Here is a 23,743-nt window from a genome sequence, read left to right as displayed (position 1 = left end):
GGCTCCAGCAGACTGGAAGGGGTGTAGAAAAAGCAGGGAACGAGGGCTTGAACCCCATGAGGCTGCCGGATGGACAGCAGCATGGATCCTGACAGCAGCCCCCTTACCTTGCAGGCATTCCCGCAGCAGGCCAGTGCACCTCCTCACCAAGAGCCCAAACATGGAGAGCCCCAGGGCCGTGGCCTGTTCCTGGATGACAGAGCGGCAGTCTTCAGAGATGCACTCTAGGAGACAGAGAGAGGGTTTCAGCGGGGAGCAGGTCAGATCCTCCATCTTGCTTTGCCTTTGCAGCCTCCCTTCCTGCATCCCACGCCTGGCAGGGATCTCTCCAGGGGTGGGCAATTCCACAGCTCACACCTGTCCTGGACCAAATTGCTCTATATTAGGGGGGACAAAAGGAGGCAGAGCAGGGGGGCAGTAGTGGAAAGAGGATCTCCACACATTACCCACATCATGCCAACACCACCTCATGTGCTGAGCCAGCCCGGTCAGGACCAGCACTCAGGACTCCCAGCACAGAAGCTGCTGCTTGGAGCTGACGCCTTCCCCTAAAGAAAAGAAGGGGGGGGGGGTATGTTTAAGTGTTTAAAGGGTAATTAGCTGCATGTTTGATCTTTGTCCCTGCTGGAGTTTTAACCTCAGCAGCTGAGGAGGGGGCTCCTCCCATTAGTTCACCAGTCACACAACAGCTTGTCAAGAGAGCTTAATTGAAGCTGTTACTCAAGTAGATGCCACACGACCACAGCTCTTCCAAACAGAGCCGGCTCAGAGCGAGAGCAAATCCCCCCGGCACATCTACACCCAGCCAGAAACCACTTCTGAGGCTGCTGAGAGCAGCGGGGAGCTGGCTGGAGGGAACTGCCTGGAGCTGGGCGTGGGTTACATCTGAGAGCACCGCGGGGCACACCAGGCTGCCCGCGCTCGCTCAGGCACCGCGCTGCCTGCTCAAAGGAGATTTTAAAGCCTTACAGGCAGCCCCTGCCCTCTGAATCCCCTCTGTCATCCCCAGTTCACATCCTCTCTTCACATGGGGTTTGCCCGGAGGGAGGCAGGGAAGCGTGGCGGGGGGAGGAGAGCTGCTGCCCAGTGGGATGGATGCATCCTGTGCCACTGAGGGATTCCTCCTCTGAGCAGGTTGCTTGGCTGCAGCCCCTCGCCTGCTGCTGGAGCGGGGCTGTTCCCTCTGCAGACAGGCAGAGGTGGTGAGAAAAGTTGCTGCAAGTCAGGTAAAGGATGAGCACAGTGAACGCAAACACCTCGGTACCGACTCCAAACCAGTGCCTGTGTGAGCAAAGCCCCAGTGTCAGGATGGGGAGGGAAGAGCCCCCCACAGAGCCCTGGCTCCCAAGTACCTCCACCGCAGACGTGAGCATCACTGAGGGCAAGGAGAAGGTGCTGGGAGCTGAACTCCCCTGATGTGGCAGACCAGGGATTTTGAGCAAAGGATGAGAGGATTAAAGCCAGACGCTGAGACCCTGTTCCAGCCAGGGCTAGCAAAACGCCTGAGGTACAGAGAATAAACGTGGGGATTTTAAGGGCAAATTATTTAAGCAATGGGGTGGGAGGTTAAAAACAACCAGAAAAAGACTAAAGCACACCTAAAAAACAGGAAAAAAAAAAAAAAACAGGAGGAAGATCTGTAGGCTTGATTTTGCAAGCTCTTCTAGCTGCCAATGAGCTCAGCACCCAGTGGGGAGACCACCAAGGGTAACCCAGGGTGGCACCAGCTGTGGCTGGTACCTGAAGAAGGATGCTCTGCTCCCAGAGCCAGGACCGAGGCGATGCCGCAGAGCGATGGTAGGAAGTGCTGTACTGCAGGGGTTGTCAGCTTATGGAGGAAATATAAAACTAAAGATGTGACCACTCTGGGACAGTAAATCTCTTTCATCAAGCCTTTCCCACAATTAAAAGCGTTAGTCCCAGCGCTCTGGCCACAGTCCAGTTCAAGAAATCACTGTTGTCTTCCCCGAGCTCCCTCCTCCCGCGTTTGGGGAAGATACTGGACTCTCTTCACCTCCCGCCTTTAACGGGCACACGACAAGACCACGGCCATCGTGCTGCTGCACCCAAGTCTGCTGAGTGCCCAGGGTGGGCAAAACGCTCTGAGCCCCCACGCTCTGGGTGGGCAGCACCCAGGGGACTTGGGGCACTGTGCTGTAAGCCAGACTTTGTGGTCACCCCCAGACTGGGCTGGTACAAACATTAAGTGCTCCCCCTCCAGAAAAGGCAACGCCTAAATGGCTGCTGTGATGCTGAAGGTCAGGAGCACAGCCACAGCCCTGATGGATTCCAGAGATGGGCTCCCAGCATCAGAGCAGCGCTGGGTCGTGGCCAGCCTTGGTATGAGGGCTTCAGCCACCGGCAGCTCTGCTGGCAGGCTGCAAGTTCACCAGAAAACATGGAAAACCTCAAAAGTGAGTAAAAATGTTTCGTGCATGTGAGCCATCACAGGTACAGCCATCCAGAACCCGCTCTCTCCAATGGAGCCCTCCAGCCACAGCTCCATCAGACATCCTGTAGTGCTACAGACACGAACCACGCGCCCACCAGCTCACTCCCAGCTCACGTAAAGCCACGGAGCTTCAATGTACTGCAGTGATTGATGCTCAGCCCTGGTCCCACCTGCACTGCAGGTGAGAGGAACAGAACACTCAAACTTTAAGGGTTGTTTCCCTTTCCAGCTCAGCTAACCGTGGCCATTGTCATCTCACCATTACACTCCACAAAACTCCCCTGATCCCGAAGTTCATTGCCTGGCCAAGCCCGTCGGCTTCATTTCACAGCCCGAAAACCCCACAGGGAAGGATAAACATCCAGGTGAAAGTAGGGTGGGTGCTTGTCCAAGACCCCTGAACGTACGTTGGTGCTCCAGCTCCCAGCCTTGCCAGCAAAGGCTTTTAAGAGCTTAATTATAGAACAAAAGAGGAAAGCACTATAAATCAGAAGAAACTTTCTCTTTGTGCCTTTTCACCGCTTTCCTCTGGAGGCAGAGAGCCTCAGCTTTCACCAAGCTGGGAGATCAGAGCCAGTGGTCACGACTGCGTGACATGGAGGTGGGGGGGCAGTGGACCCCAGGCCACCCCAGGGCGCAAGCCAAGGGCAGAGCACTCATGAACTGGCAGTGTTTAGATAGAACCTTGTGGAGAGTTTTGGGTGATGAAGAGCAAGGAAACTAGCTCTTTGCACCCACAGCAAGGTCCCTCGCCACAAAAGGTCTGAGCCTAAGAGACAAATCCTTTGTAGAAGATATGCTGAACGTGGGGCTGAAGCAACAACCCTACCCTGGAGCCCATGGGGCATCGTTATGTCTGAGCTGGGCAATGGTCTGTGCTGCCAGTAACGTGTGATGCATTCAGACACAAGCTTCCCTACAGCTCAACAGCACCAGAACAACCCAGGGACATCAGCTGCCACAGAGCAGGAGCAGGCAGAGATCCTGACTGCCCAGGTTGGGGCAAGCCTTGTCATTCCCAGGTGATTTTCCAAGAGAAGCAGAACTATAGTATCAGCTCCACAGGCAATCCCACATCCCATCCCTTGCAGGCCATCACCCAAAGCTCGGTGCCAGACACAGTTTCAGCTGGTATCACTGGCTCCCCATTAGCTACAGCTGCCACAAACCCACATTCCACTTCCTCCCCTGAAACCCCAGGTAGGGTGTGATCAGATAACGCTCTGGTATTCGCACCCAGCCACACCGCGCCGCTGGGCGCAGCGCAGGGGTGGTCAGACAGACTACGGACAGAAGTCACACGCAAAACAAGTAGCCACCACGTCGCTGGCCCCGAGGCGGTCAGAGATGCGGCTCCTCTGTGCCACCAGCAGCCACAGCAGCGATGCTCCGCAGGAAACCATCCAGCTCGACACCAAGGTTGTGCACCGGCAACAGCCACAACAGCTTCTCCCTCCACCTTCTCCCCTTGCAAGCAGGGAAACGTCCCTGTTCATGCTCCTGTCACCACATCACCTCTCAGCTCTCTCTCTCTCTCGCCTGCACAGCCGCCCTGTGAACCAGCTCACGCTGCTCGCTGGGGTTAGAAATGTCACCTTTCAGCTGCGCCATCGCCATCAAAGGTGCTGTGTGGGGGGAAGAGGAGGGTGGGTGAAGCTGGCACCGCTACCTACGTAACTGCTTGTTAAACCACAGCTTAAGGTCAGGGCTTCAGGACTCACAGCATCTGCTGCAGAGACTGACTCAGGGTGACACTGTACCCTCGCCGCACGCTGCACCACCACCGCTACCACCCGCCGTACTGACACACAGCCCGTGGAGCAGGGCTGCAGTCACAGTGGGGAGCTGAGCCAGCCTAAAAAAAAACCCACCTTCTGGGAGGTTCCTCAAGCCTGATTTGTTCCTCAGTCACTTGCAGCCCCACATCAGCTGTGCCAGCAGAACCCTGGGGTACGTGCAGCGCTGCAGAGGGCTCGGAAGGAGCAGGCAGAGTATTTTACACCAGGAATGTCATCAAACACTTTGCAGTCTCAAACGACAGTCTGGCTAATTCGCATTACCCCACACTTCACAGGCTGAATATGCCTCAAAGACCTGTCTTTCTGCACTCAAAAAATAAACAAGGACCCTGCAGCCCTCTGCAAACCCAACAGAAGAGGTTACAGCTCCAGATGCTGGACCAGGCAGCGGGACATGGGCTCTGACAGTCCTTTTTGCAGGCAGGGCTTTGAGCACCGTGTTATTAAGTCTGCCTGACACTAGCCACTCATAGGACCCTTTTTCCAGTTGGCTCAGGCTTTTAACTATCAGAGCTGAAGTTTCCATGCTGGGTGCCTGTCTCAGCCCAAATTCTTCCGGAAATCTTTAGCCAAAACCCGTTCGGCTACTTGTGAGAATGAAGCTAGGAAACAAGATAGCAGCTTACCCTTGTTAGAAAACCCACTTCCAACCTTTTTCCTTGAGCTAATCTAGCAACTGCAAATCCTGGAAAGGGGATCTGAGATTTTGCAGCAGAATAACCTTTTTAGCAGAGAGTTTTCCTGTCCTACTAGAAATCTGTCCACGCTTGGCCCAGCTATAAACATCTGAAACACACCAGTTTTTCCATCTTCAATAGGAATGCGGTTCAGCAGCTAAAACCTTCTAAGATTTCACCTCGCCGAGCATGCTCCATCTCTCCTACCTCCCTTACACCTAACCCGCCTCACGCTCAGCAGAGCAACCGCCCTGCTCCCGGTCCAGCGCACGGGGACCTCCGAAAGAACGGCCTCATCCAAGTCGCTGCCACCAGCTGGAGATTGGACCCAGGCTCCTCTGACTGGCGCCCAGGCTATCTGTGAAGCAGAGTGCAAGAGAGAAAGGAAGGAGAGGGATGGGATGGAACCCCCCCCTCCATAGGAGCTCTTGAGTATCAGCCTGTGAGCACGGAGAAAAAGCAAGTAGGAACCAGGGACAGGCATTTTTTTTTTTTCTAAAGATCACAAAACCCTCTGAGCTAGAAGACTCCTCCTCTTTCTTTGCATGGAGGAAAGACTTTTTTTTTTTCTCTCTCCAGCTGGGTGCTGGTCTGCACGAAGAGTGTTGTTTTTCTACCAGGAGGCAGTTTCCTCTGCAGAGAGCCTGGGGAACGGGGCAGGTCGGCCAAGCATGGTGACAGCAGCGCCCTCCGCCAGCGTCTACCTGGGTTCTCAGCTGCGTCCTGCGTAGGGGCTGAGAGCTTTGTTCCGACCCAGCTGGCAGCAGGATCCGACCCAGGCGTTCCACTGTCATAAATCTACCTGTTGGAAGGGTGCATGGGGAGGGGGTGGGGGAGAGTGAGACAGAGGGAATGGGGACTCCTGTACCGGGGAGAAATTTGTGTTTCTCTGAGAACATTATATTCATGGAAAACATAAACCAACTGTCGTCAAAGTCGTCTGAGCTCAGGAAATGGAGCGGCCGGGAGAAGGCTGCCATGTGGCCGGATGTTATGTATTTCTAATTAGTGCTATACATCTTTCAGCAGCGAGTGTCCTTTTGCTGGGAAACACAACGCGCTGCCCTTGTTATTGTAACTGTCAGAGAGTGCTTAAACAGATAATCTCCAGGAAAAGTGATAAACACATCCCCTCTCCTACTAGGGTGTGCAAAACAGCCATGCCAAACCTCTATTAGGGCAACGCAACCAGCCACAGGAAATGGGAATGGGAAAGGAGCAGGCGATGCAAGGGACAGCCGCCTCCGAGGAGAGGGATTTGCTGGAGGAAGCTTCTCGCGGCTGCTCCGAGTGCCATGTGCCGAAGGAAATCCTGCGAGGGACAACTGGGGCACAGCAAGCGGGGGCCACGTGGCCTTGGCCAGGGGGGCACTCGTGGGGATGGGGCAGGGGGGCTGGAAGTGAGGGCTCCCAGCTGCTCCACTCTGATCGTGCTCTAGCGAGCCACAGGAACACCTGAGCCTGCAGGCAAGCAGCAGACATATCCATCCATCCATCCATCCCAGCTAACACAGCACAAGGAGTGCTGCACCTTTTGCTGCTAAAACATGACCAGCCAATAAGCCTTAAGAGTCTCCAAGGAGACCAGAATCCTTTGATTCAGGCAACTGGAATGCTCAAGCCAAGGGTCGGGGGGACTCCAGCGAGAGTTTTCCATGCTGGCCTTCCTGTCCTAACCTGAGCTGCAGCTCCAGGCAGGGAAGCCTGGAGCGGTGCTGGCAGGTGGCCCCAGCGCAGGCAAAGAGCACAAGAGGGATGTGCTTCACTCCTGGGGAGCAACAGCTACACCCACCTTCTCTGGTGACACGGTAAAGGGTGATACACAAAGACAATCAAAGGAACGAACGGGTCTCCAGGCACAATCCTGAGGGGAGGTGGTGGAGCTCAGTGAGCACAGAGCTGTGGCCATGCAGTGCCTGAAGCACCCGGCTGATGTGTCAGCACAGACAGCTGACTCACCAGCCGGCTGCTGCCCTGCGGAGAAGATGACAGAGGCTCATCACCTCCAAGCTGACACCACCTGAAGTTTGCTCTCTTATCACTCCAGACACCAGGGTGTTTTCCCCGTGAGTCACCCTCCGCCAGACGCAGCGCTGGCAGGGTTCAGGGCAGCCCACTGCGATGGGGATGTCTGCAGGAAGCGGAGAGCCACGCTGCCGGTCCAGGCAACCGCCCGTGCCACCGCTTGTCCGTGGTGGAGAGGCACACAACTGACTGGAATACGAAGCAGCAAAGCCAGGGGGATGCTGGTAGCTGCAGGGCATTTCCCCCGACACCCCCTCAAAGAGAATCTGTGAGTCACGGGCTCTCCGCTGGGAATGGCTGGGAACCGGCGAGTCACACGCACGCACTCATACCCTGCAAAGAGCCTGGGAACCATGGGCAGCTTTCCTGGAAAGATGCTCCCCCACTCTGCATTTGTGGGCAGCAGACACAACAGCAGCTCCAGCCGTCCCGGCACAGCCCTGCGGCCGAGCTGAACGCCACCCACCTGCACCAAAGAGGGTTGAATCCCTCCCAAAGTGACCTCTGGATCGCAGCAATAATCTGGATGCCCCCAACCCACCTCCCAATTCAGACTCCTCCCCACGGAGAGGCGGGAAGACCCTGGGGAGAGGGGTGGGTGGGGGAAATCTTGGCCAGTAGCACCCAGGCACACAGCAGCACTGGGGAACTTGTCACACGTGTTCCCAAAGCAGTCGGGGCGGCCCAGGAGCCGACGGCTCCCTCTGCTCTACGCTGAACCCTCGTCTTGTCCAAGGGAGGGAAGGAGGGAGGCCTAGGAGGTGAGGAATGCCGGGGGCCTGGGGAGGATGGAGCAGCTCTCCCTGTGGAAGCCATTAGATATTCAACACTTCATTTGTTTCCAGCCGTTCTGGACTGCAGCACCGGGCTCTAGGACGGGAGGCTCTTCTCTGACGTAACCAGGAAGCAGCTGCAAAATTAAGGAATCCCTCATGACATCATAAAAAGGGTCGATGGTTTACAGGGGAAGGTATAAAAATTAATGACATATTCCCACCCGAAGCAGTGAGCCTGCCTGAGAGCCACAGGGGAAGCCGTGCTCTGCCTGACACGAAGGGGCTGCCTGACCAGGACAGCTCTGTGTTGCCAGCTCCCTCTGGCTGATCCCAGAGCTCGCCTCTGGCTCTGACCGTCCCCAAGCCCAGGATCCACGTGCAGGGCTGGATCCTTGCACCTGGGGTGTGATAACCAGCTCAGAATATCCTTCCTGACCCTGTTGAACAGAGCTTTAGGCAAGGGAATGACGCTAGAGCCGGCTCGCTCGTGTGTGCTCAGGACCAGCCAGGAGTCACTGACAAAGAATCAAAAATCTGAAGCGAGCTGGAGAGAGAGAGTTATTCACTTCCAGAGGGAATGCAGACAAATGCACAGCGTGCCCCCAACACCCCAATTTCTGCAGCCCTGGAAGACAATGGGTACTTCAAGAGGAGGTCAGGGTGGCGACACACCATCCGTCCCCACCACGTAACCCGGGCTAGGACAGAAAGAATGACATTAGCCTTGAGGACAAGCACAGAGCCATTTCCACTTGAAAAGGATAGTGGTTTAAAATTAACTGCAGCCTTTTCCAGGAAATATCAGTGGAAAGAAGCAGCCATTTTTAGAAATGTTACTCTCAGAAATTTCCTGAAAAGACCCATCAGTCAAAACACGGATTGAAGCCATTTCCACTTGCGCTACGCGGCACCCGGAGCTCTCCCCGCCCTGCTTGGGGTGCCTGACCCAGCCTGCAGGACCCGGATCCCAGCCCCAGGAATCGGTTTTGGCTGTGTAGTGTCAAAAAACACTTCTCTTCCCTAGGGAGCCACATAGGTCCCAGCTTCTACCACCACATTTGTCCCAAGACACGCCAGTCTCAGACCCTCACAGCTGGGGCAAAGGCACCTACGGTCTCACCCGCGTTGGCAAAGCCTGGAGAATCACCAGAGAAACTATTCCTCAGCCCTGCCTTCCCCAGAGCTGCTCAGGTGGGTGAGCTGGCTTACGACACAGGCACAAAACCTTCACTAGCCTCAAGGCTCCACACGATCCCCAGAGCCAGGGATTCCGCTGCCAACTGACTGCTGCGTGGATTCGACCCTCCTGGCAGCTAAAAGGCTGGCAAACCCAAACGTATGGAACTCCTGGCTAGCTCATAGGAAAATATGTCCCTGCAAGCTGGTACGGCAGCTCGTCGGCGTGTACGTAGCTCCAGATTAGCCTGGCACCAGCTGCCTCTTGCTGCAGAGGGGGTAACGCTATAGGATGCTGCTATAGGATGTGATTGAGGTGGCTGCAAGGGTGAAGGGGTCTAAAGGTGAGCAGGGCTCGGCCCGTGCTGGGGGCATCTGGACCAACAGGGAATTCTGCACTGAAAGGAGAGGCAAATTGTAGCTGATGAAACATAAAAAGGCATTAGCAGCACCGCAACGAGGCAGGGGGGACGCAGCCCAATAGAGGAAAATCCCTGACGGCGCATCCTCTGTCTGCACAGACCTTTCATCACTTCTTGGAGGAGCTATCCACACAGCCAGAGCCCCGAACCTCACCCCAAAAGGGCTGGCCAGCAAAGCAGGCTCCACAGCACATGTGCTGGGGGGAAGGCGCTGCCACGGGAGCCCGGCTCGGCGCTCCGCAGCAGGCATGGCAAGCTGCTACTAGCATCCCACCCAGGAGCTGCATGCGCCCAACCATAATTGTGTCAGATGTTATTTACAACGGGGGAGGAGGTGTGAACAGGGCTTCCCAAGAGATTTACTCCAGCCCAGAGTGAAGTTTTACCAGGACAATCAGAGCAAATGAAAGGCAGCCTCTTACACACACACACACACACACACACATCCCCCCACCGCCAGCCCCGTGCTGGAGGTGGGCACGTCTCTCTGGCAGCAGATGCACACAGACAGCCTGGAACGTGTCTTCTCTGGTGTGAACCTTGGTGAAGCGCTTCAAGCCTGGAGTAAAAGTCAAATGGGAGAGCGAGAGTGCCCACAGACAGGCGTGTTCAGAGCAAGCAGGCTGGCTTTGCTGGGGCAGGAACAGCAAAGCGCCGAGCTTCCGTTTCAACACATCTACTGCTCTTCTCTTTACAGCTTCCTGAGGGACCAGAGCGCCAGTGTGTCAGTTTGCAAAGCACATGCCAAAACGTAAAGCGAAACCTGTGCCCCCCTCCTTCCTCCTCCCAGCTCCAGGGATGCAGTAAATCCCAGGGTCCTCCTCAGATGCCTGCAGGCCTCCTTCACCTCCCGCTCCAGCCCCTGGCCACCTCCAGAAGCTTTCCAGCCTCTCCAGCTGGTGCAGGTGGCACCTCCATCACCAGGACTTGCCTCTGAGAGGGGCACAGCCCAGCTGCTGTGCCTACAGCGAAGCTTACCTAACACTTTCCATGCTTTACCCCAGTTTTCGTTCCTAAGGACTTTGCCAAACTTTAACCATTTAGGCTGCAACCCTTTGTGCCAAAAGCTTTCCTCGAGCTAAATTTATTGGAAAAAATTTCATCTACAAAGGTTCTGCCATCTGCCAGAATGAGGTTAGGGAAAATAGATTGTTCTCCTCCAGTCAGAAACGCTTTGAGCGTTTCAGCAAAATCCCTAGCACCTTCACACTCTGGAGCAGGAACCAGAAATTTGGCAGAGGACACTGGCGGGGTCTGGGTGTGCCTTCTGCCACCTCTGTCCACTCCTTGGCTTATGCCAAGTGGGGAGCCTTTGGAATTCTCCACCTTGAAGCACCCGCTGGTTCATCTGCTTGGACAGGCAAGGGAGGAAGAAGAAACCAAGCCAGGTGAGACAGCAGAGAGGGAAAGGCAGGTAGAAAAGGGGGGGGACACAAACAGCACAAAAGCTAGGTGACAGCATGTTTTTCCAGGCCCCCACATTGCTTTGCTGACACCACCAGTGCCTGCTCACCCCCAAGCACCCAGGGCACGTGGAGGATAACAGCCCTGCTCCCAGCGCTGCTGCTGTGGCAGAGGCTTGTGTGGTGAATCCAGATTTACACCCCAGCTGAGGATGCCAGATGAGGTCAGTCCCGTTCCACGGGGGAGCTCGCTTCTCTCCAAACAATGGGAATGACACACACAACAGCTATTACGTGAACACAAAGTTGAGCGCTCCAAGGTCAGGAACACCAGACACAGAGCCATCTCTGCACCTTCAAGTTAACTCCATCACACATGTGATGGTGATCTTAATGACCTATCACTTTTTCTCCCCCCACACCCCTGTTTTCAGTCGATGCAGAACATTAAGAGTCAGTTAAGACCCTCCCACAGAGCCTTCTGAAGAGCTGGAACTTCAGTAAGGCTACAGGACACGGTGATGTTCCGGGGATTAAGATAGCTCAGCATTTTCCTAGAGAACTAGATTCTGTCTTTGCCTGGGGTCACAAATTCCAGGGGGATCCAGAAGTCCCCATAACCACTCCCACAGCACACAGGCAGTATTTGCACATCCCTTGCTAGCTGGCTGTGGTGATGCAACTTGCAGATGCCAGGCAACTGCTCTGAATACAGCCAAATGCAGTTGCTGAAGGACCCTGCTTTTAGGAGGACTCCATCTTCTGCACCTCAAAGGGAACAGCCAAAAATCTAGCAAACCTGTTATTTTCCTCAATCATAGAATGGTTTTGGTTGGAAAAGACCTTCAAGATCATTGAGTCCAATCATGCATCCAGCCCTACTACAGACAGAGCGGTACGGTGCTGGAACAGGCTGCCCAGAGAGGGGGTGGGTGTCCCATCCCTGGGGGTGTTCAAGGCCAGGTTGGATGGGGCCCTGGGCAACCTTGTGTAGCTCCAGTCCTGGAGGTTGGTGGCCCTGCCTGTGGCAGGGGGGTTGGATCTCTGTGATCCTTGGGGTCCCTTCCAACCCAGACCACTCTATGATATGATTATATGACTCTACTAGGTCCTGACACCAGACCATGTCACCAAGTACAACACCTACTCTTCTTTTAAACGCCTCCAGGGATGGTGACTCAACCACCTCCCTGGGCAGCCTGTCCCAATATCTGATGATCCTTTCAGTAAAGAAATTCTTCCTGCTACCCAACCTAAACTTCCCATGATTCAACTCCAGACAGCTTCCCCTTAAGCTCAACTCCCCCTCTGTACACATTACAGATACCACACAGAAAGATATCCAACCCCAAGACACTCCAAGACAGAAGCCAGTGAGTTTATGCTATCCAGCTACGCGGAACCCGAACCTCCTCTGCTCCATGCTGCACCCAGCATGATGATAACACTTAATCAGCAACTTCTCTGGAAAACTCCCTTGTGAAAGGAAAGGAATTTTACAAGCGAAAGGACAACAGGAAAATTGAGGTCAGGATCACTGCCACGTCATCATCTCATCCATTGCAGGAGGCCTTATCTGCATCACACCCCACCTCAGCACATGGAAGTGCTGCTGAGCGCAGGCTTCGAGGCTCGCTCTCTGTGGAAGCAAGCCCTCACAAGATCCTCACTCATGAGGATCCAGCCAGGTTCACCCACCCAACCTCTCACGGGGGCCGTGGTCTTCTGGGGAAATTCAAAACAACAGATCTGCTCCGAGAGGGGCAAAGGGAGGTTTCATGGGTGTCAAGTGACCAGTTCCCTAATGGGAAGGGCTGGGACCACAGGCACAACCTCCCAGCAGGCAGAGAAACCTTCCCAGGGAGTTTAACATCCGAGCCCCCCACATCAGAAGAAACGATCTCAGTGCTCCAACCACTTCCACGTAGGTGGAGCCTCAGGTCCCAAAGCCCCGCGCAGACCGCAGCAGGCACACGCTCACCCCAGCTATTCACCCCCCCTGCACAGGACTCAGTAACTAGAAAGCTTTAACCTTCCCTGGCCATTAACAAGCATAAGACAGAACAGTTTTATGCCAAATTCCTCTTTTCCCCCAGGAATACAGATAGGATTGCCACAAAGGCGACACTCCCTGCAGCTACCGTGGCTGCAGCAGGCCATCCACAGGGAAAAAGCTACACTCAAGGGTGGTGGGTGCCCCAGCACCCCTGCTATTTGCTGGGAGGGCTCCTGCTGGGAGGGCGCAGAGGGAGCTGTGGGTTCCCGTAGAGCCAGCGCCGCTCCGTTTCCTGCAGAGATTTGAAAACCTGTTGGAGTTCCAAAGCGAGCTTCGGTTTCACTGTGACCAGCAGCTCAGAGACTCAGAGTTACTATACAGCCGAATAAAATATTTTTTCATAAATTTAACGCCAGCATGTCTGTGTTTGGAAACTTTGAAAATCCATGTTGTATGGTTTACTGCACTGGAAAAGGTGCCAGCAGAGTTTCAAAGGAAGGGAAGTGTATAACTGTTTCCTTTCAAATGCATTTTCCAATGGGATCCATTGAGGGAAAAGGCTGGAACTAACTAAAACATTATTAAAAACTGTTATGAAAAGAGACAGAGAGATGGAAAAAGATAGACAAAAACTCCAATACACAGCCGAAAGGGAGGGAGGGAGGCAGGCAGGCAGCAGGAAAGGGGATACAGGCAGAAAGGCACTTTGGGTGGGGAAAATGGGGCGAGACAGGGAGGTTTAACTGGCAGTCACCCTTCGTGGTTTCGTATTGTTGCAGATCAATTGATCAGGATTTCAAGTGCTGCTGGCCCGGTGGCACAGGGCGAACCACAGAGTTGGCTGCGAGCGCAGCGCTCGTGAACTGCTGACCTTCAGTTTTTAAACCAAAAATATTCTTCTTTGGGAAACAGTTACACCAGGGTCCAACCCCGGCTGCCAAGCAAAAAAACAAGCGCTGCTACTAACCTGAAGTAACACCCTCATCCCCTTACACCAAAGCAACAACCAGGACTAGTAACCTGAAGTAACTCCCTGCTCTGACACAACCAGCAGTAAGGGAGCGTGACATGTGTGCAGGGGCTTGGCTCTTCCTTACTCCCTGAGTGGAGCGGTGGAGTCTCTAATCGCTGACACCAGCCTTGTGGGACGCAGTGGCCATCAGACCACTCCTGCTCCGATGCCTTGGCCACGCTCAAGCTGTTCTAACAGAGTCTATAAATACCCAAGCGATCAGGTCCGTATAGCGCGGTCGCAGACGGGTCCGAAACCACCGCTCCAGCTCCAGGCACAGACAGGGGTTTGCTGCCCTGCAAGTGAAGGGGGAACCGAAAGGGGTCAAAACCACACATTTTTATCAAATATTTCAATGCCCTGGACATCAGGAGGTTGCCAGGGTCAGGGCCTGACCCGGGATGGAGCCGGGTCTCTGCTGCTCTGCCCAGCTTCAAAGAGTTAGGCTGGGGTTGGGCAGAGCCCCGGGCCCGTGGTTCCGCAGGGTGTAGTAACCGTGGGCTGTAGCACACATGTCGAGGGATGAGGGGGGGAAAAAAATAAACAGACAGACAAAAGAATGAGGATGCTCTGCCAATTCCAATTGTGCAGCTTTTATTTTAAATGCTTATCAAGCTGAGAAAGAGCAGAGTTCTTGGAAAACAAGGTTTCCTTTCTTCCCATGCCAGTGTCAAACACCCTCAAGGACGGGTACGGCACAGGCGCTCGCTGCCGGCCGCCCTCTCCACAGCAGTCGCTGTCCCACCCTCCCAGGGAAGGGTTTGGAAGTTACAGCCCTGGCATTTCTGGTAAAAAGATTAATAAAATAAAGCTTTTTAAAAAAAAAAAAAAAAAATCAGAAGAAATCTCCAATCTGGCTGGGTTCAAATTATGGCCAATTACCCACCAACACTTCTCACTAATAAAATAAATTTTTACAGGCCCTAATTACTGCTTTCGCTGAACTGCTCTACAGGAAGCCCAAAGGCTGCAGCTCTCCAGACAGCAGCAGACAGTAAAGCCGAGGCACCCGCGAGTAAAGCAGCCAGTGACTCAGAGGAGACAAGCTGCCGGAGGGGCGGGCGAAGGGGGAACGCTCGCGCCTGGCTGGAGCGTGAGACACATCAGTTCATAAAACGCTGCGTGCCATGCGCACGGCGCTGCGGGGCCGGGCGTCAGGTCCTGTCGTGTGTCCCCCCACCCTCCGCCCCATCACCACCCCCGTCAGTCGTAGCACCCGCTACCTGTGACGCAAGGCTATTCCCGGGGGAGGTGAGCGCGACGGGCGCGAGCGTTTCGAAGGGGTAGCTGCCGAGGCGAAACGGAGACCGAATTCTATTTGGGAACGGGTGCATGGATCATGTGCAGCAGAGAGATGGAGCCACCTCCCATCATAGCTTTGGGGACTGGCCCTTGAAGTGGGGGTCCCCCCATGGTGGTTGTGGGAACAGAGGGGAGGTGGCTTCTTAGCCCAGCTCCCACCTTTGGTTCTCCCTGGTACAAGCAGAGTTAACTGAGCGCCACACAAACAGCAAAAAGGTACAAAACTCCTCTGAGAACATAAGAACAGCCTGTTCCCTGCCACACACACCCCCCTGCTCACCAGCACAGCCCCAAAGGGCACAGCGAGCCACAACCCATGGAGTGACTGCATCCCGCAGCCCTCCACGCTCCAAAACTCGCCCGGGGAACGCAGAGCCGCTGCTCTCAGCCCGGTGCGCGTCGGCGGCAGGGAAAACCCTCCGCGGCAGGAACGCAACGGCAAAGCCACCATATCCCACAGCATGCCGCCAGCCCACGCAAGGCCGGGCTGCTGGAAGCCCCTCAAAGCAGGGCTGCCACGCAGGTATCCACACTCAGCCGGGGAACCGCGGCTCCGCGAGGCTGATTCATTTTTATATATTCTTTTTCTCTCCCCCCCACCCCTTTTCTTAACCAGGATTACTTTAATTTTCGAGGCCTAATGGAGTCCAGCTGCGATGAGGAGGCGAAGCTGCAGTAGTACAAAGACAGACCTTTACACGCCGGTGCAAACTTGTACAACAGTCAGCACGCACATGCACACACACACACACACACACACACACACACACACACACACACACACACACAGAGCCCTATAAAAAGGATGCACTGCAGCGGGATATTTTTAGTCTTGACAATACAGCACTAAAAATACGACTTTGCTAATACATCACTACAGAAATATTCCCAGTGTCCATTCAGGAACAGTTTAAAACATTTATTTTTGTTTCCTTTTGCAATGGTCAGAGAGGAGGGAGAAAATAGAAACTCATTGATAAGAGGAAACGAGAGAGACATGAAAAATTGAAAACTACCTAAAAGCTCATGGAGAGGTTTATTTTATTAGTTCTTAATAAATATCTTGCAGATTTCCTCAGGAAATACACCAGATCACATGTAAAATAGTTTGGTACTGATGTCAACTGTGTCAGCATATGAAATCTATTAGGGTGAAGCCACAGCAGGGTGATCAGCGTGCTGAAAAACTGCACGGCACCGAGGCGAGGGGGGGGGGGGGAGCTGGGGGGAATCTCACGGCCCTTCCAAATTCTTCGAGAGGTAAAAAAGTCAGCCAAGACGCAGAGAGAGAGAAAAAAAGATCCCACATCCTGCTTTACGCTGCCAGCAATGTGAAGTGCCCAGAGATTAATTCTATGTCTGGCCTGGAAATGTGACTTTAAAGCATTGGAGGGAGCGGGGAGGAGGAGGAGGAGGAGAAGAGAGGAATGAGAAGGCCAGGCGAACCGGGACTGGCACCGTGCCACCGGCCCCCCCCTTTCCCAAGCCCCGTTTCAACGTAGACAGCAGTAAACCCCAACAGACGGCAGCTCCCGGGGCTGCCAGGGCCTCGCACCAGCTGCGGCGCGTCTCCCGCTCCCCACAGCCCCGCGCAGATGGGCCCGAGAGCATCACTTCCGCTTCGCCTGCCTTTAAAGACACACGAGCCCATGTGGTAGAGAGAACACCGCTCCCCACCATGGCCCCGCGCGCGGTTGGGGCCCCCCGGGCAGGACGAGCCCCACTCCCAGCACCAGCCATGAGGTCCTGTCAGCCCTTGGCTGCCCAAGCCCGGCTCTGAAGGGTTTATGCTGTTCCCAACCCGCCTTTGGCAGCCGGCACCTCTTTCTCCATCCCTGTGCCATTGCCCGGAGAGCAGGCGCTGCTTACGCAAGACTCCCCTGCTCCACTCCTGGGGCTGGTGGAGAAGCACCGGGAGTTCACCACAGCAGGGTCAGGGGGCCACGTGTCCCTGGGTGGGATGAGAGAAAGGGGAGTGAAGAAACCCCAGAGCTGAAGCCGTACCCTACAAGAGCATCTCCCTCCCATCCCGCCCCACCGAGCAGGGAACCCGAGGCCACACGCCAGAGACCAGTGCCAGCCTTGGGGACAGACAAACTGCTCCTGCCCTCTCTGTGTCACCTACAAGCCAGCCCTTAGGGTCACGTTAACCACAGCCATCGTGAGCCACATCAGTAGCTGTTTAAAAATGACCCTGCAATCAGAGAAAGGCCACAAACCTTCGGTGCTGTCACCTGGCCAGGGTTAATCTGCCCCAGTCCGTACTGGCCTTGAAGAGGGACTGAGCACGGCATTAGGCAGGGTGACTCCTGAAGGTCAGGCCCAACAAGCCCTCGTCTTCCCCCTGCCCATCGATTAGCGTGGGCAGAGCCAGCACCGTGCTGCCAGGAACCTGCTGCACGGGCACACGCAGCCCAGCGCCGACTCCAACCCAGGAAAGTAAAAGCTTTTCTCACATAAACCTGCACGGCCTCAGACACGTGTGTGTGAGCAGAAACACAGCCCGGGCTGTGCTGCCATTCCCGAGCTCAGCATTCAGGGAAGAAGAGATCCCAACGAGCTCCCATGGGTGCTCGCTCCCAGCTGAAGCCCCCCACCCCAGGCACCTGATTCACTGAGGGACCACAGACTATGAGCAGATGGAGGCAGGTGGGAACTGCTGGGGTAAGAGTCCACAGCACCCGCAGGGCAGCCCCTAGGAAGGAAGCGATCCTCAGCGAGCTGGGGGGCTGCACCCAAACCTGCACAGGGCACACGCACAGGGCAGGCAGCCCTCCCTGCCTACACCTGGCAGGCTATAAAACAGCTCCACAAGCTCAATCAAGAGTTTTACAACTTCACAAAGCACCGTAATTAGCCTAATTATACCACGTTCTCTCAGAGAATTAAACAGAAACACAGTAATTGAGTTGGTGCTGCTTAGAAGCACAAGGAAATCAAAGGCACAGCGCACATTAAAGTCAGAACCATCTCTTTAAAAGCGAGAGGATTTCCTGTCACGGTGCAAACATCTAAAGCTTCACCAAAGCCGCTGCACCTGGTGCAACCCCGCTCTGGCTCCCTGGCACCCCTCTTTTCTGCAGCACCAAAGCAGGGGTGAGGCAGAGCCCTGGTTACCGCTGCCTCAGGCGCCTCCTTCCTCATTTCTCAGCAGGACAGATGGACACTGCGTGCCATAGCTCCATTTCCTGCCTCTTATTTTATATGGCAACGCTTGCTTCTGCATCCAAACAGTGGGATGGTTTCAGCATTCACAGAGCTGGCCCATGCCTTGGTGGCACCACAGCACGAAAGCCCCTCCAACCTGACACCTCGCCTGTCACCGACTCTGTCCCGACTTGCTGCTGGGGCTGCTGAAGCTTGGCTGTAAATCAGACTCCAGCCCTGTGATTACAAATCGCTTCCCTTCTATTTATTGCCCTGAAATGAGATCTCAGTATCACCCTGCGTTTGGTGGAACAGCTTCCAGGGCAGGCGTAAGGACGTGCTCCTGTGACAGGCAGAGCGGGCAGAAGCCCCCAGCGAGTTCATCCAACGCGACTCGATGGGGACTTTTGCTACGCTTCAGCTGGAGGGCAGAGCTGGAGAGTCTGACACACCAGCAAGCGCTGGGGTTTTGCTGGAAACCCTTCCCTTCTCTGCCACAAAGCCCTCTGCTCGATCTGAAGCCAAGGTCTAGGTTTCAGAAACCTGAACTGCAAGTGGAAATTCCCTGCAGCGCGTTGATTATTGCATCTCCTGCTGGCACTTGTGGCAAGGGGGGTAAAAAAAGAAGTCACGTGGCTTTCTGGACACACGTTTTGCTGAAGAGTCTTGCATCAGAGGGCAAAAGGCAGCAGCCAGGAAAATAACTCCAATTACGGTAAATAAATCCCCAAATATGTGACAATCTGCCTTTTAAACAGGAAACAGAGGGGAATAAGCAAAGGAAGACTTTGGTCTAAACATTGCTGCCACCAGCCTCAAGAGCCCAAGAGCAAGACTCTGAAGACAGGCCTGGGCCAAAAGTATTTTACCTGAAGTTTGCTGATGTGTCTCAAGCCTGAGACAGCTTCCTTCCCTGCAAGGAAAGGCGCCGACAGTTCCCAGCAGCTGTGCCAACCTCCAACACTCCCAACCACTCCAGAGACAAACTTGGGAGGGTCGGTTGCCACCTCCGGACACGTACGTATCCCTCAGGAGGCTCAGCATGAACAAGCAGAGCAGGATGCTGCACAGCTCCCAAGAGGAACAACGCAGGTATCCCCCCCCTCATCCTGCTCACATGGGCAAGGTCTGGGCTGCACTGGGATGTGGCGAGTAGCAGACATCGCTTGGCTGTGGGCTCGATGCAAAGCTCCTTTGTCCAGGCAGTGACATTGCAGCACCTCCTCCCTCTACAGCCTCTGTGCAAGCACGGGGAAGGACGCATCCCAACCCCAGCCAGCTCTCCTCTGCGTTTCTTCTCCTGAGGATAAACCCGAAGCAAATAAAAGCAGCAATGCAAAGGGAGGAGGAGAATTGATTTAATAGCCAGTTCCTCCAAACTTAAGGCCTTGGGAAGTGTTACCTCTTGACAGCACCTCACTAAAACCAGCACTCCTGGCCTTCTGGGGAAAGGCACGCAGCGGCTGCCAGGTGCACGCTGGTGATGTCAGCGCAGCCACTTCAGTCCACACTCGCTATATGACGACCAGAGCCCCAGCACCCCTGAGAAAGCCCGTTATGAAACTGCTCGATTCCACCCTCCTCGCAGCCAAGAGGGTGTTTGCATTACAAAAACCGAGCCCCTGGCAGGTGGAGGGACCTCGGGCTCTGTTCTCAAGGGGGCACATGACTGCAGGTGCTCAACCTCCCCAAGAAACAGCCCTGAGACACGACTACTTCATCGACCTCGCAGCTCACATACCCAAAGTTACCAGGGCCCACAGAGCTGCCTACACGAAGGAGCCAGTTAAGACAGCGGCGAAGCACAGATTTACCAGGCAAGGAGGGGAATTAGGAGAACTGCCCTAGTTCTGCTCCCCAGGCAGGGGAAGATCGAGTCACTGCTTCTGCTATCTACAGCCTGAGGTTTATTTAAGCTTTGTTTTGTGCCTAATTTTAAAACACCACCACACCAAGACAGCCGTCCCCAGCGCTGCTTTATTTTTAAACTCATTCAGATACACTGGAGTCCGGCGTGTTCGACTCCCAGCACCTTCTGGCCACTCCAAAACACAAGATGTGGTTAGAGCCTCAACAAGAAGCCATTGAGATGTGGCTGCAGAAGAAGAGCAGCACGTGCTTCCGCTGTCCTTCTCTGATGCTGCAGTTAGCTCGTTGAGCAAAGCTGGACCCGAGCGTCACAAACCAAACGAGAACCGTGGAGATGGTCAGAGCTGAGGTTCTGCTGAGGGCAGACACCACCAGCCAGCCTCTGCATTGCCTCTGGGGATATTTTAAGGGTTCACGCTTCAGCTTGCACGCCAGAGCAGCTGTGGTCAGCAAAGCGAAACAGAGCCCATCCAGCACAGGGCCGCACGCAGCCGGGCAGCAGTGGAGCAGGCTGCTGGATACAAAGCAGGGCCTGATTTCAGGGGGTCCTCTCCAGCCAGGCTGGGGGGCTGAGCACACATGCAGAAGGGGAAACCCTCTACCTGCTTAGAAGCTGCAGTTGATTTGCACTAAGTTGTGGATCCTTTTTGTGCCTATCAAGAAGACTCGGGCAAGCTCAACGTCTCATGAGCTGGTGTAGGTCTTCAAGGAGCAAGCAGAACCATGCACACTAGCAAACCCCTGCAAGGGCTGTAGTTAGCAGCCATTCAGGGTGTAAGCACAGTTCTCTGCGAGCCAGAGGATCTCTACACCAAGTGGCATGTGCCGTGTCGACCTACTCGCTGCTGCTCTGAGGCAGCGCCAAGGGGACAGGAGCTGCTCTCAATTTGCTGCAGGGAAGGGGGCATGAATCCCCCTCTGCTGCACGAGCCTTCACGGCCTCCCAGCCAATCCTCTCACACACAGAAAACCCAAGCACGTTCCACTGGAGGAAAGGGAGCTGGGAGAGCTGCGAGCCAAAGCCCAGCCCGACTCTGCCGCACCGGCTGCCCCCTCAAACCCTCCCCACATCCCCACAGGAGCTTCAGCAGCGGGACTGCCTCTCGAGTGAGTAGGAGGTCTTCCTCCTCATCCATCGGCCACCACACAGGCTGGTCACCATTCCTCTGGTTGGAAGGCAAGTTACTTTCCCATCCCTCAGCTACAAGCCGCACGCTTGGCCAGAACCTCCCCGTGCCCCGACTCTGCCGGGCCCCGGGGAAATGCAACTTCATTCCCTCCATGTGCTGAGGATGCACATATGGCAGCCCCCTCCCCTCTCCACTTCCACCTAAGCCCGACCTCCTAACAACCTCCACACGGCACAACACAACCGGCCCGAGAGTGCCAGAAGGCATCCAGGTGCTGCAGCCTGATGCTTCACACCCACAGCCAGGCAAATTTGCTGGGATTTCCGGGAAGTGTCTCTAGGGTACCCCGTGCTGCTGCACCCCCACTTTGGTACGAGCTTGTTTGGAATGCGGGGCCATCGAGGGGTGGGGGGGAGAGGGGAAGTTATTCTGGTGGTGGCCTATGAATAACATCCAGTGATTTATAGGAAGTATAATCCAATAATACAGTAAAATAAAACAGTGTGTCTGAGATGGGTTTGATTCCAGGAATTATAAAACAAATTATTAAAGAGAGAGAGAAAGAAAAAAAGCCTCAGAGAGGCCAGATCGGAGTAAATTGGGCACAGATGGGCTGGGAGGGGGTTTCTCTCTCTCTCCCCTCACTGAGATGCCCCTGCCGCAAGCACGGCTTCAATTAGTCCTTTCAGAAACCAGAGTTTTATTTCCCCAAATTACAGAATTAAAAAAAAATTAAAATTCTTGGAGTGTTTGTGGTTGGAATAAAAGGGATCCAAACTTCTCTCTAAGTTGGTTGTGCAGATGGCTACCAAACTGTTAAACAGGCCACCCTACAAAGGTCCCTCCCCAGCCAGAGCCCAGGATGGTCCAAAACACTGGTAGTCACCTATATCCCATATGGAAAGCTCCAGCAGCTGCACGACTCTGCCACACAGAATGCCAGTCTCTCTCTGTCTCCCTCCCCTGGGTGGGCTCTCCTTACCCCACTGGTCTGAGTTCCTCAAGAAGCTTTTTCATACCATGAATAGTCCTGCAAGGAGGTCAGAGGGGCCCTCACTGGCCACACTCCTCCGTGGACAACAGGGAGAGCAGCTCACTCGGAGGGATATGCTGTGTGATGCCAAACAGCGGGAGGAAGCACTCAATCTGGGAATGCTTTGGCTTCCTCTGTCAGAGAAAACAACAGACCCAAACCATCTCCCAGGGTCTTCCCAGTGCTGCCTGGCTGCACAGGCAGTTGGGACCAGCCCCAGCGTGCCTGGCACTGCCCCTGGGGAACAAGCACTAATCCCGGGGCTCCTGCCTGTGCTCACCCCAGCCCTGCCTTGGGCATGTGCTGCAGGGCTGGGGTAGCCATGGGGTCACAGCAACGACCTGTGTGGGAGAAGGCTGTGAGACACCTGGCTGGCTGGCTCTGAAACACATTTAAACACCCCACCGTACCCCAAAAAGGCAGCCTGCCAGAAGAGTACATGGTGACCTCACACAGATTGAGTTAGAAAAGCAGCAGCCACTAACTAGGAACCAGGAGACATCAGAAGTGTAAGTCCCCAAGGCAGGGACAGCCCTGAGGGACCACAGCTGAGCCACGATGGAGCAAAGGAAAATGAGTAAAAGCAAAGAGCAGCAGATAGAAACAGTTACACGCTGAGTCCCCAAACTCCAGCGCTGTTGCACTGAAGGAATCGGCACAGACCGAGCACAATCTGCAGTGAAAACAGAGGAAGCTGAGCCAGAGACAGAGCAGGATAGGTGTTTGGTGCAAGCCTGAGGAAGAGGGAGAAGTATTAAAGCATTTGATTGTTCAGGTTTTCTTTCTCTCAGTACCTGAATCGATGATTAAAAGTTTGGGTTTGTGGGCATCAAGCTGTATAAGAATTCCCCACGTCGAGCCTGTTCCGCCAGGAACACCGCCCCACGACCGCCAGCACCACCCGAGCCCAGCACGAGGGATTCATTACGCACCAGACACGGGGCAAGCAAGCCAGTTTACAAGTTTCTCAGGAGTAGCTGGGGCTCCAGAGACATGGAAATACATGGCAGGGTGGGTAGGGAGGGAGCAGCTATCCCTGGAGAGATCTACCCCCGGACAGCAGGGGAGAGAGGCTCTCAGACAGACCTCCCTCCCCAGCCCCAAACCCATGGCTCTGCAGCTACCGTGAGCTCACAACTGAAGGTCAGACAGGCCCATTCAATGGGAAGGACACAGACACGCTCTGATCCCAGATTTGCAGGAGGATTTCAGTAGGAGGAGATCTCTGGAGGTCATTTGGTCCAACAGCGACGTTAGATCCAGCTCTGGAGAGCCGACGCAGCCAAGCTCTGACTACAGTGAGCCCAGCTCGCTGCTCCCTGGTATTGCTTCTTGGCAATTAGGATGCAGGCAGGGTGGGACTGCTCCCTGCGCCCTCCCGGCCTCCCACACACCCACAGGGGCGTATCGGACCCGCTCCTGCCGCTGCCCATGCTACTGCGACCCAGGGAGGTGACTCATGTGCTGGGAAATGGAAGCCTGCACCTTCCCGACAGCCATTTCTGCCGCGTGCTCCAGCCAGTC

General features: G+C 54.8%; 1 protein-coding gene across 4 annotated transcripts in view; it reads right to left on the bottom strand.

Moving 5' to 3' along the window:
• SMG6 (SMG6 nonsense mediated mRNA decay factor) overlaps nucleotides 1–23,743 on the bottom strand; it is a gene marked incomplete at its 5' end in the record, with an annotated part of 113,536 nt that overhangs the window by 58,123 nt on the left and 31,670 nt on the right. For all 4 annotated transcript variants that reach the window (XM_084272821.1, XM_084272820.1, XM_084272822.1 and 1 more), the window contains one exon: nucleotides 108–224. In XM_084272821.1, coding sequence (XP_084128947.1) covers nucleotides 108–224 — 117 coding nt within the window. The remainder of the gene's footprint in view (nucleotides 1–107; nucleotides 225–23,743) is intronic.

This window comes from Gallinula chloropus (genome assembly GCF_964237585.1).
Source record: "Gallinula chloropus genome assembly, chromosome: 19".
Classification (NCBI taxonomy): Eukaryota; Metazoa; Chordata; class Aves; order Gruiformes; family Rallidae; genus Gallinula; species Gallinula chloropus.
This window is presented reverse-complemented; position numbering and strand designations above follow the sequence as displayed.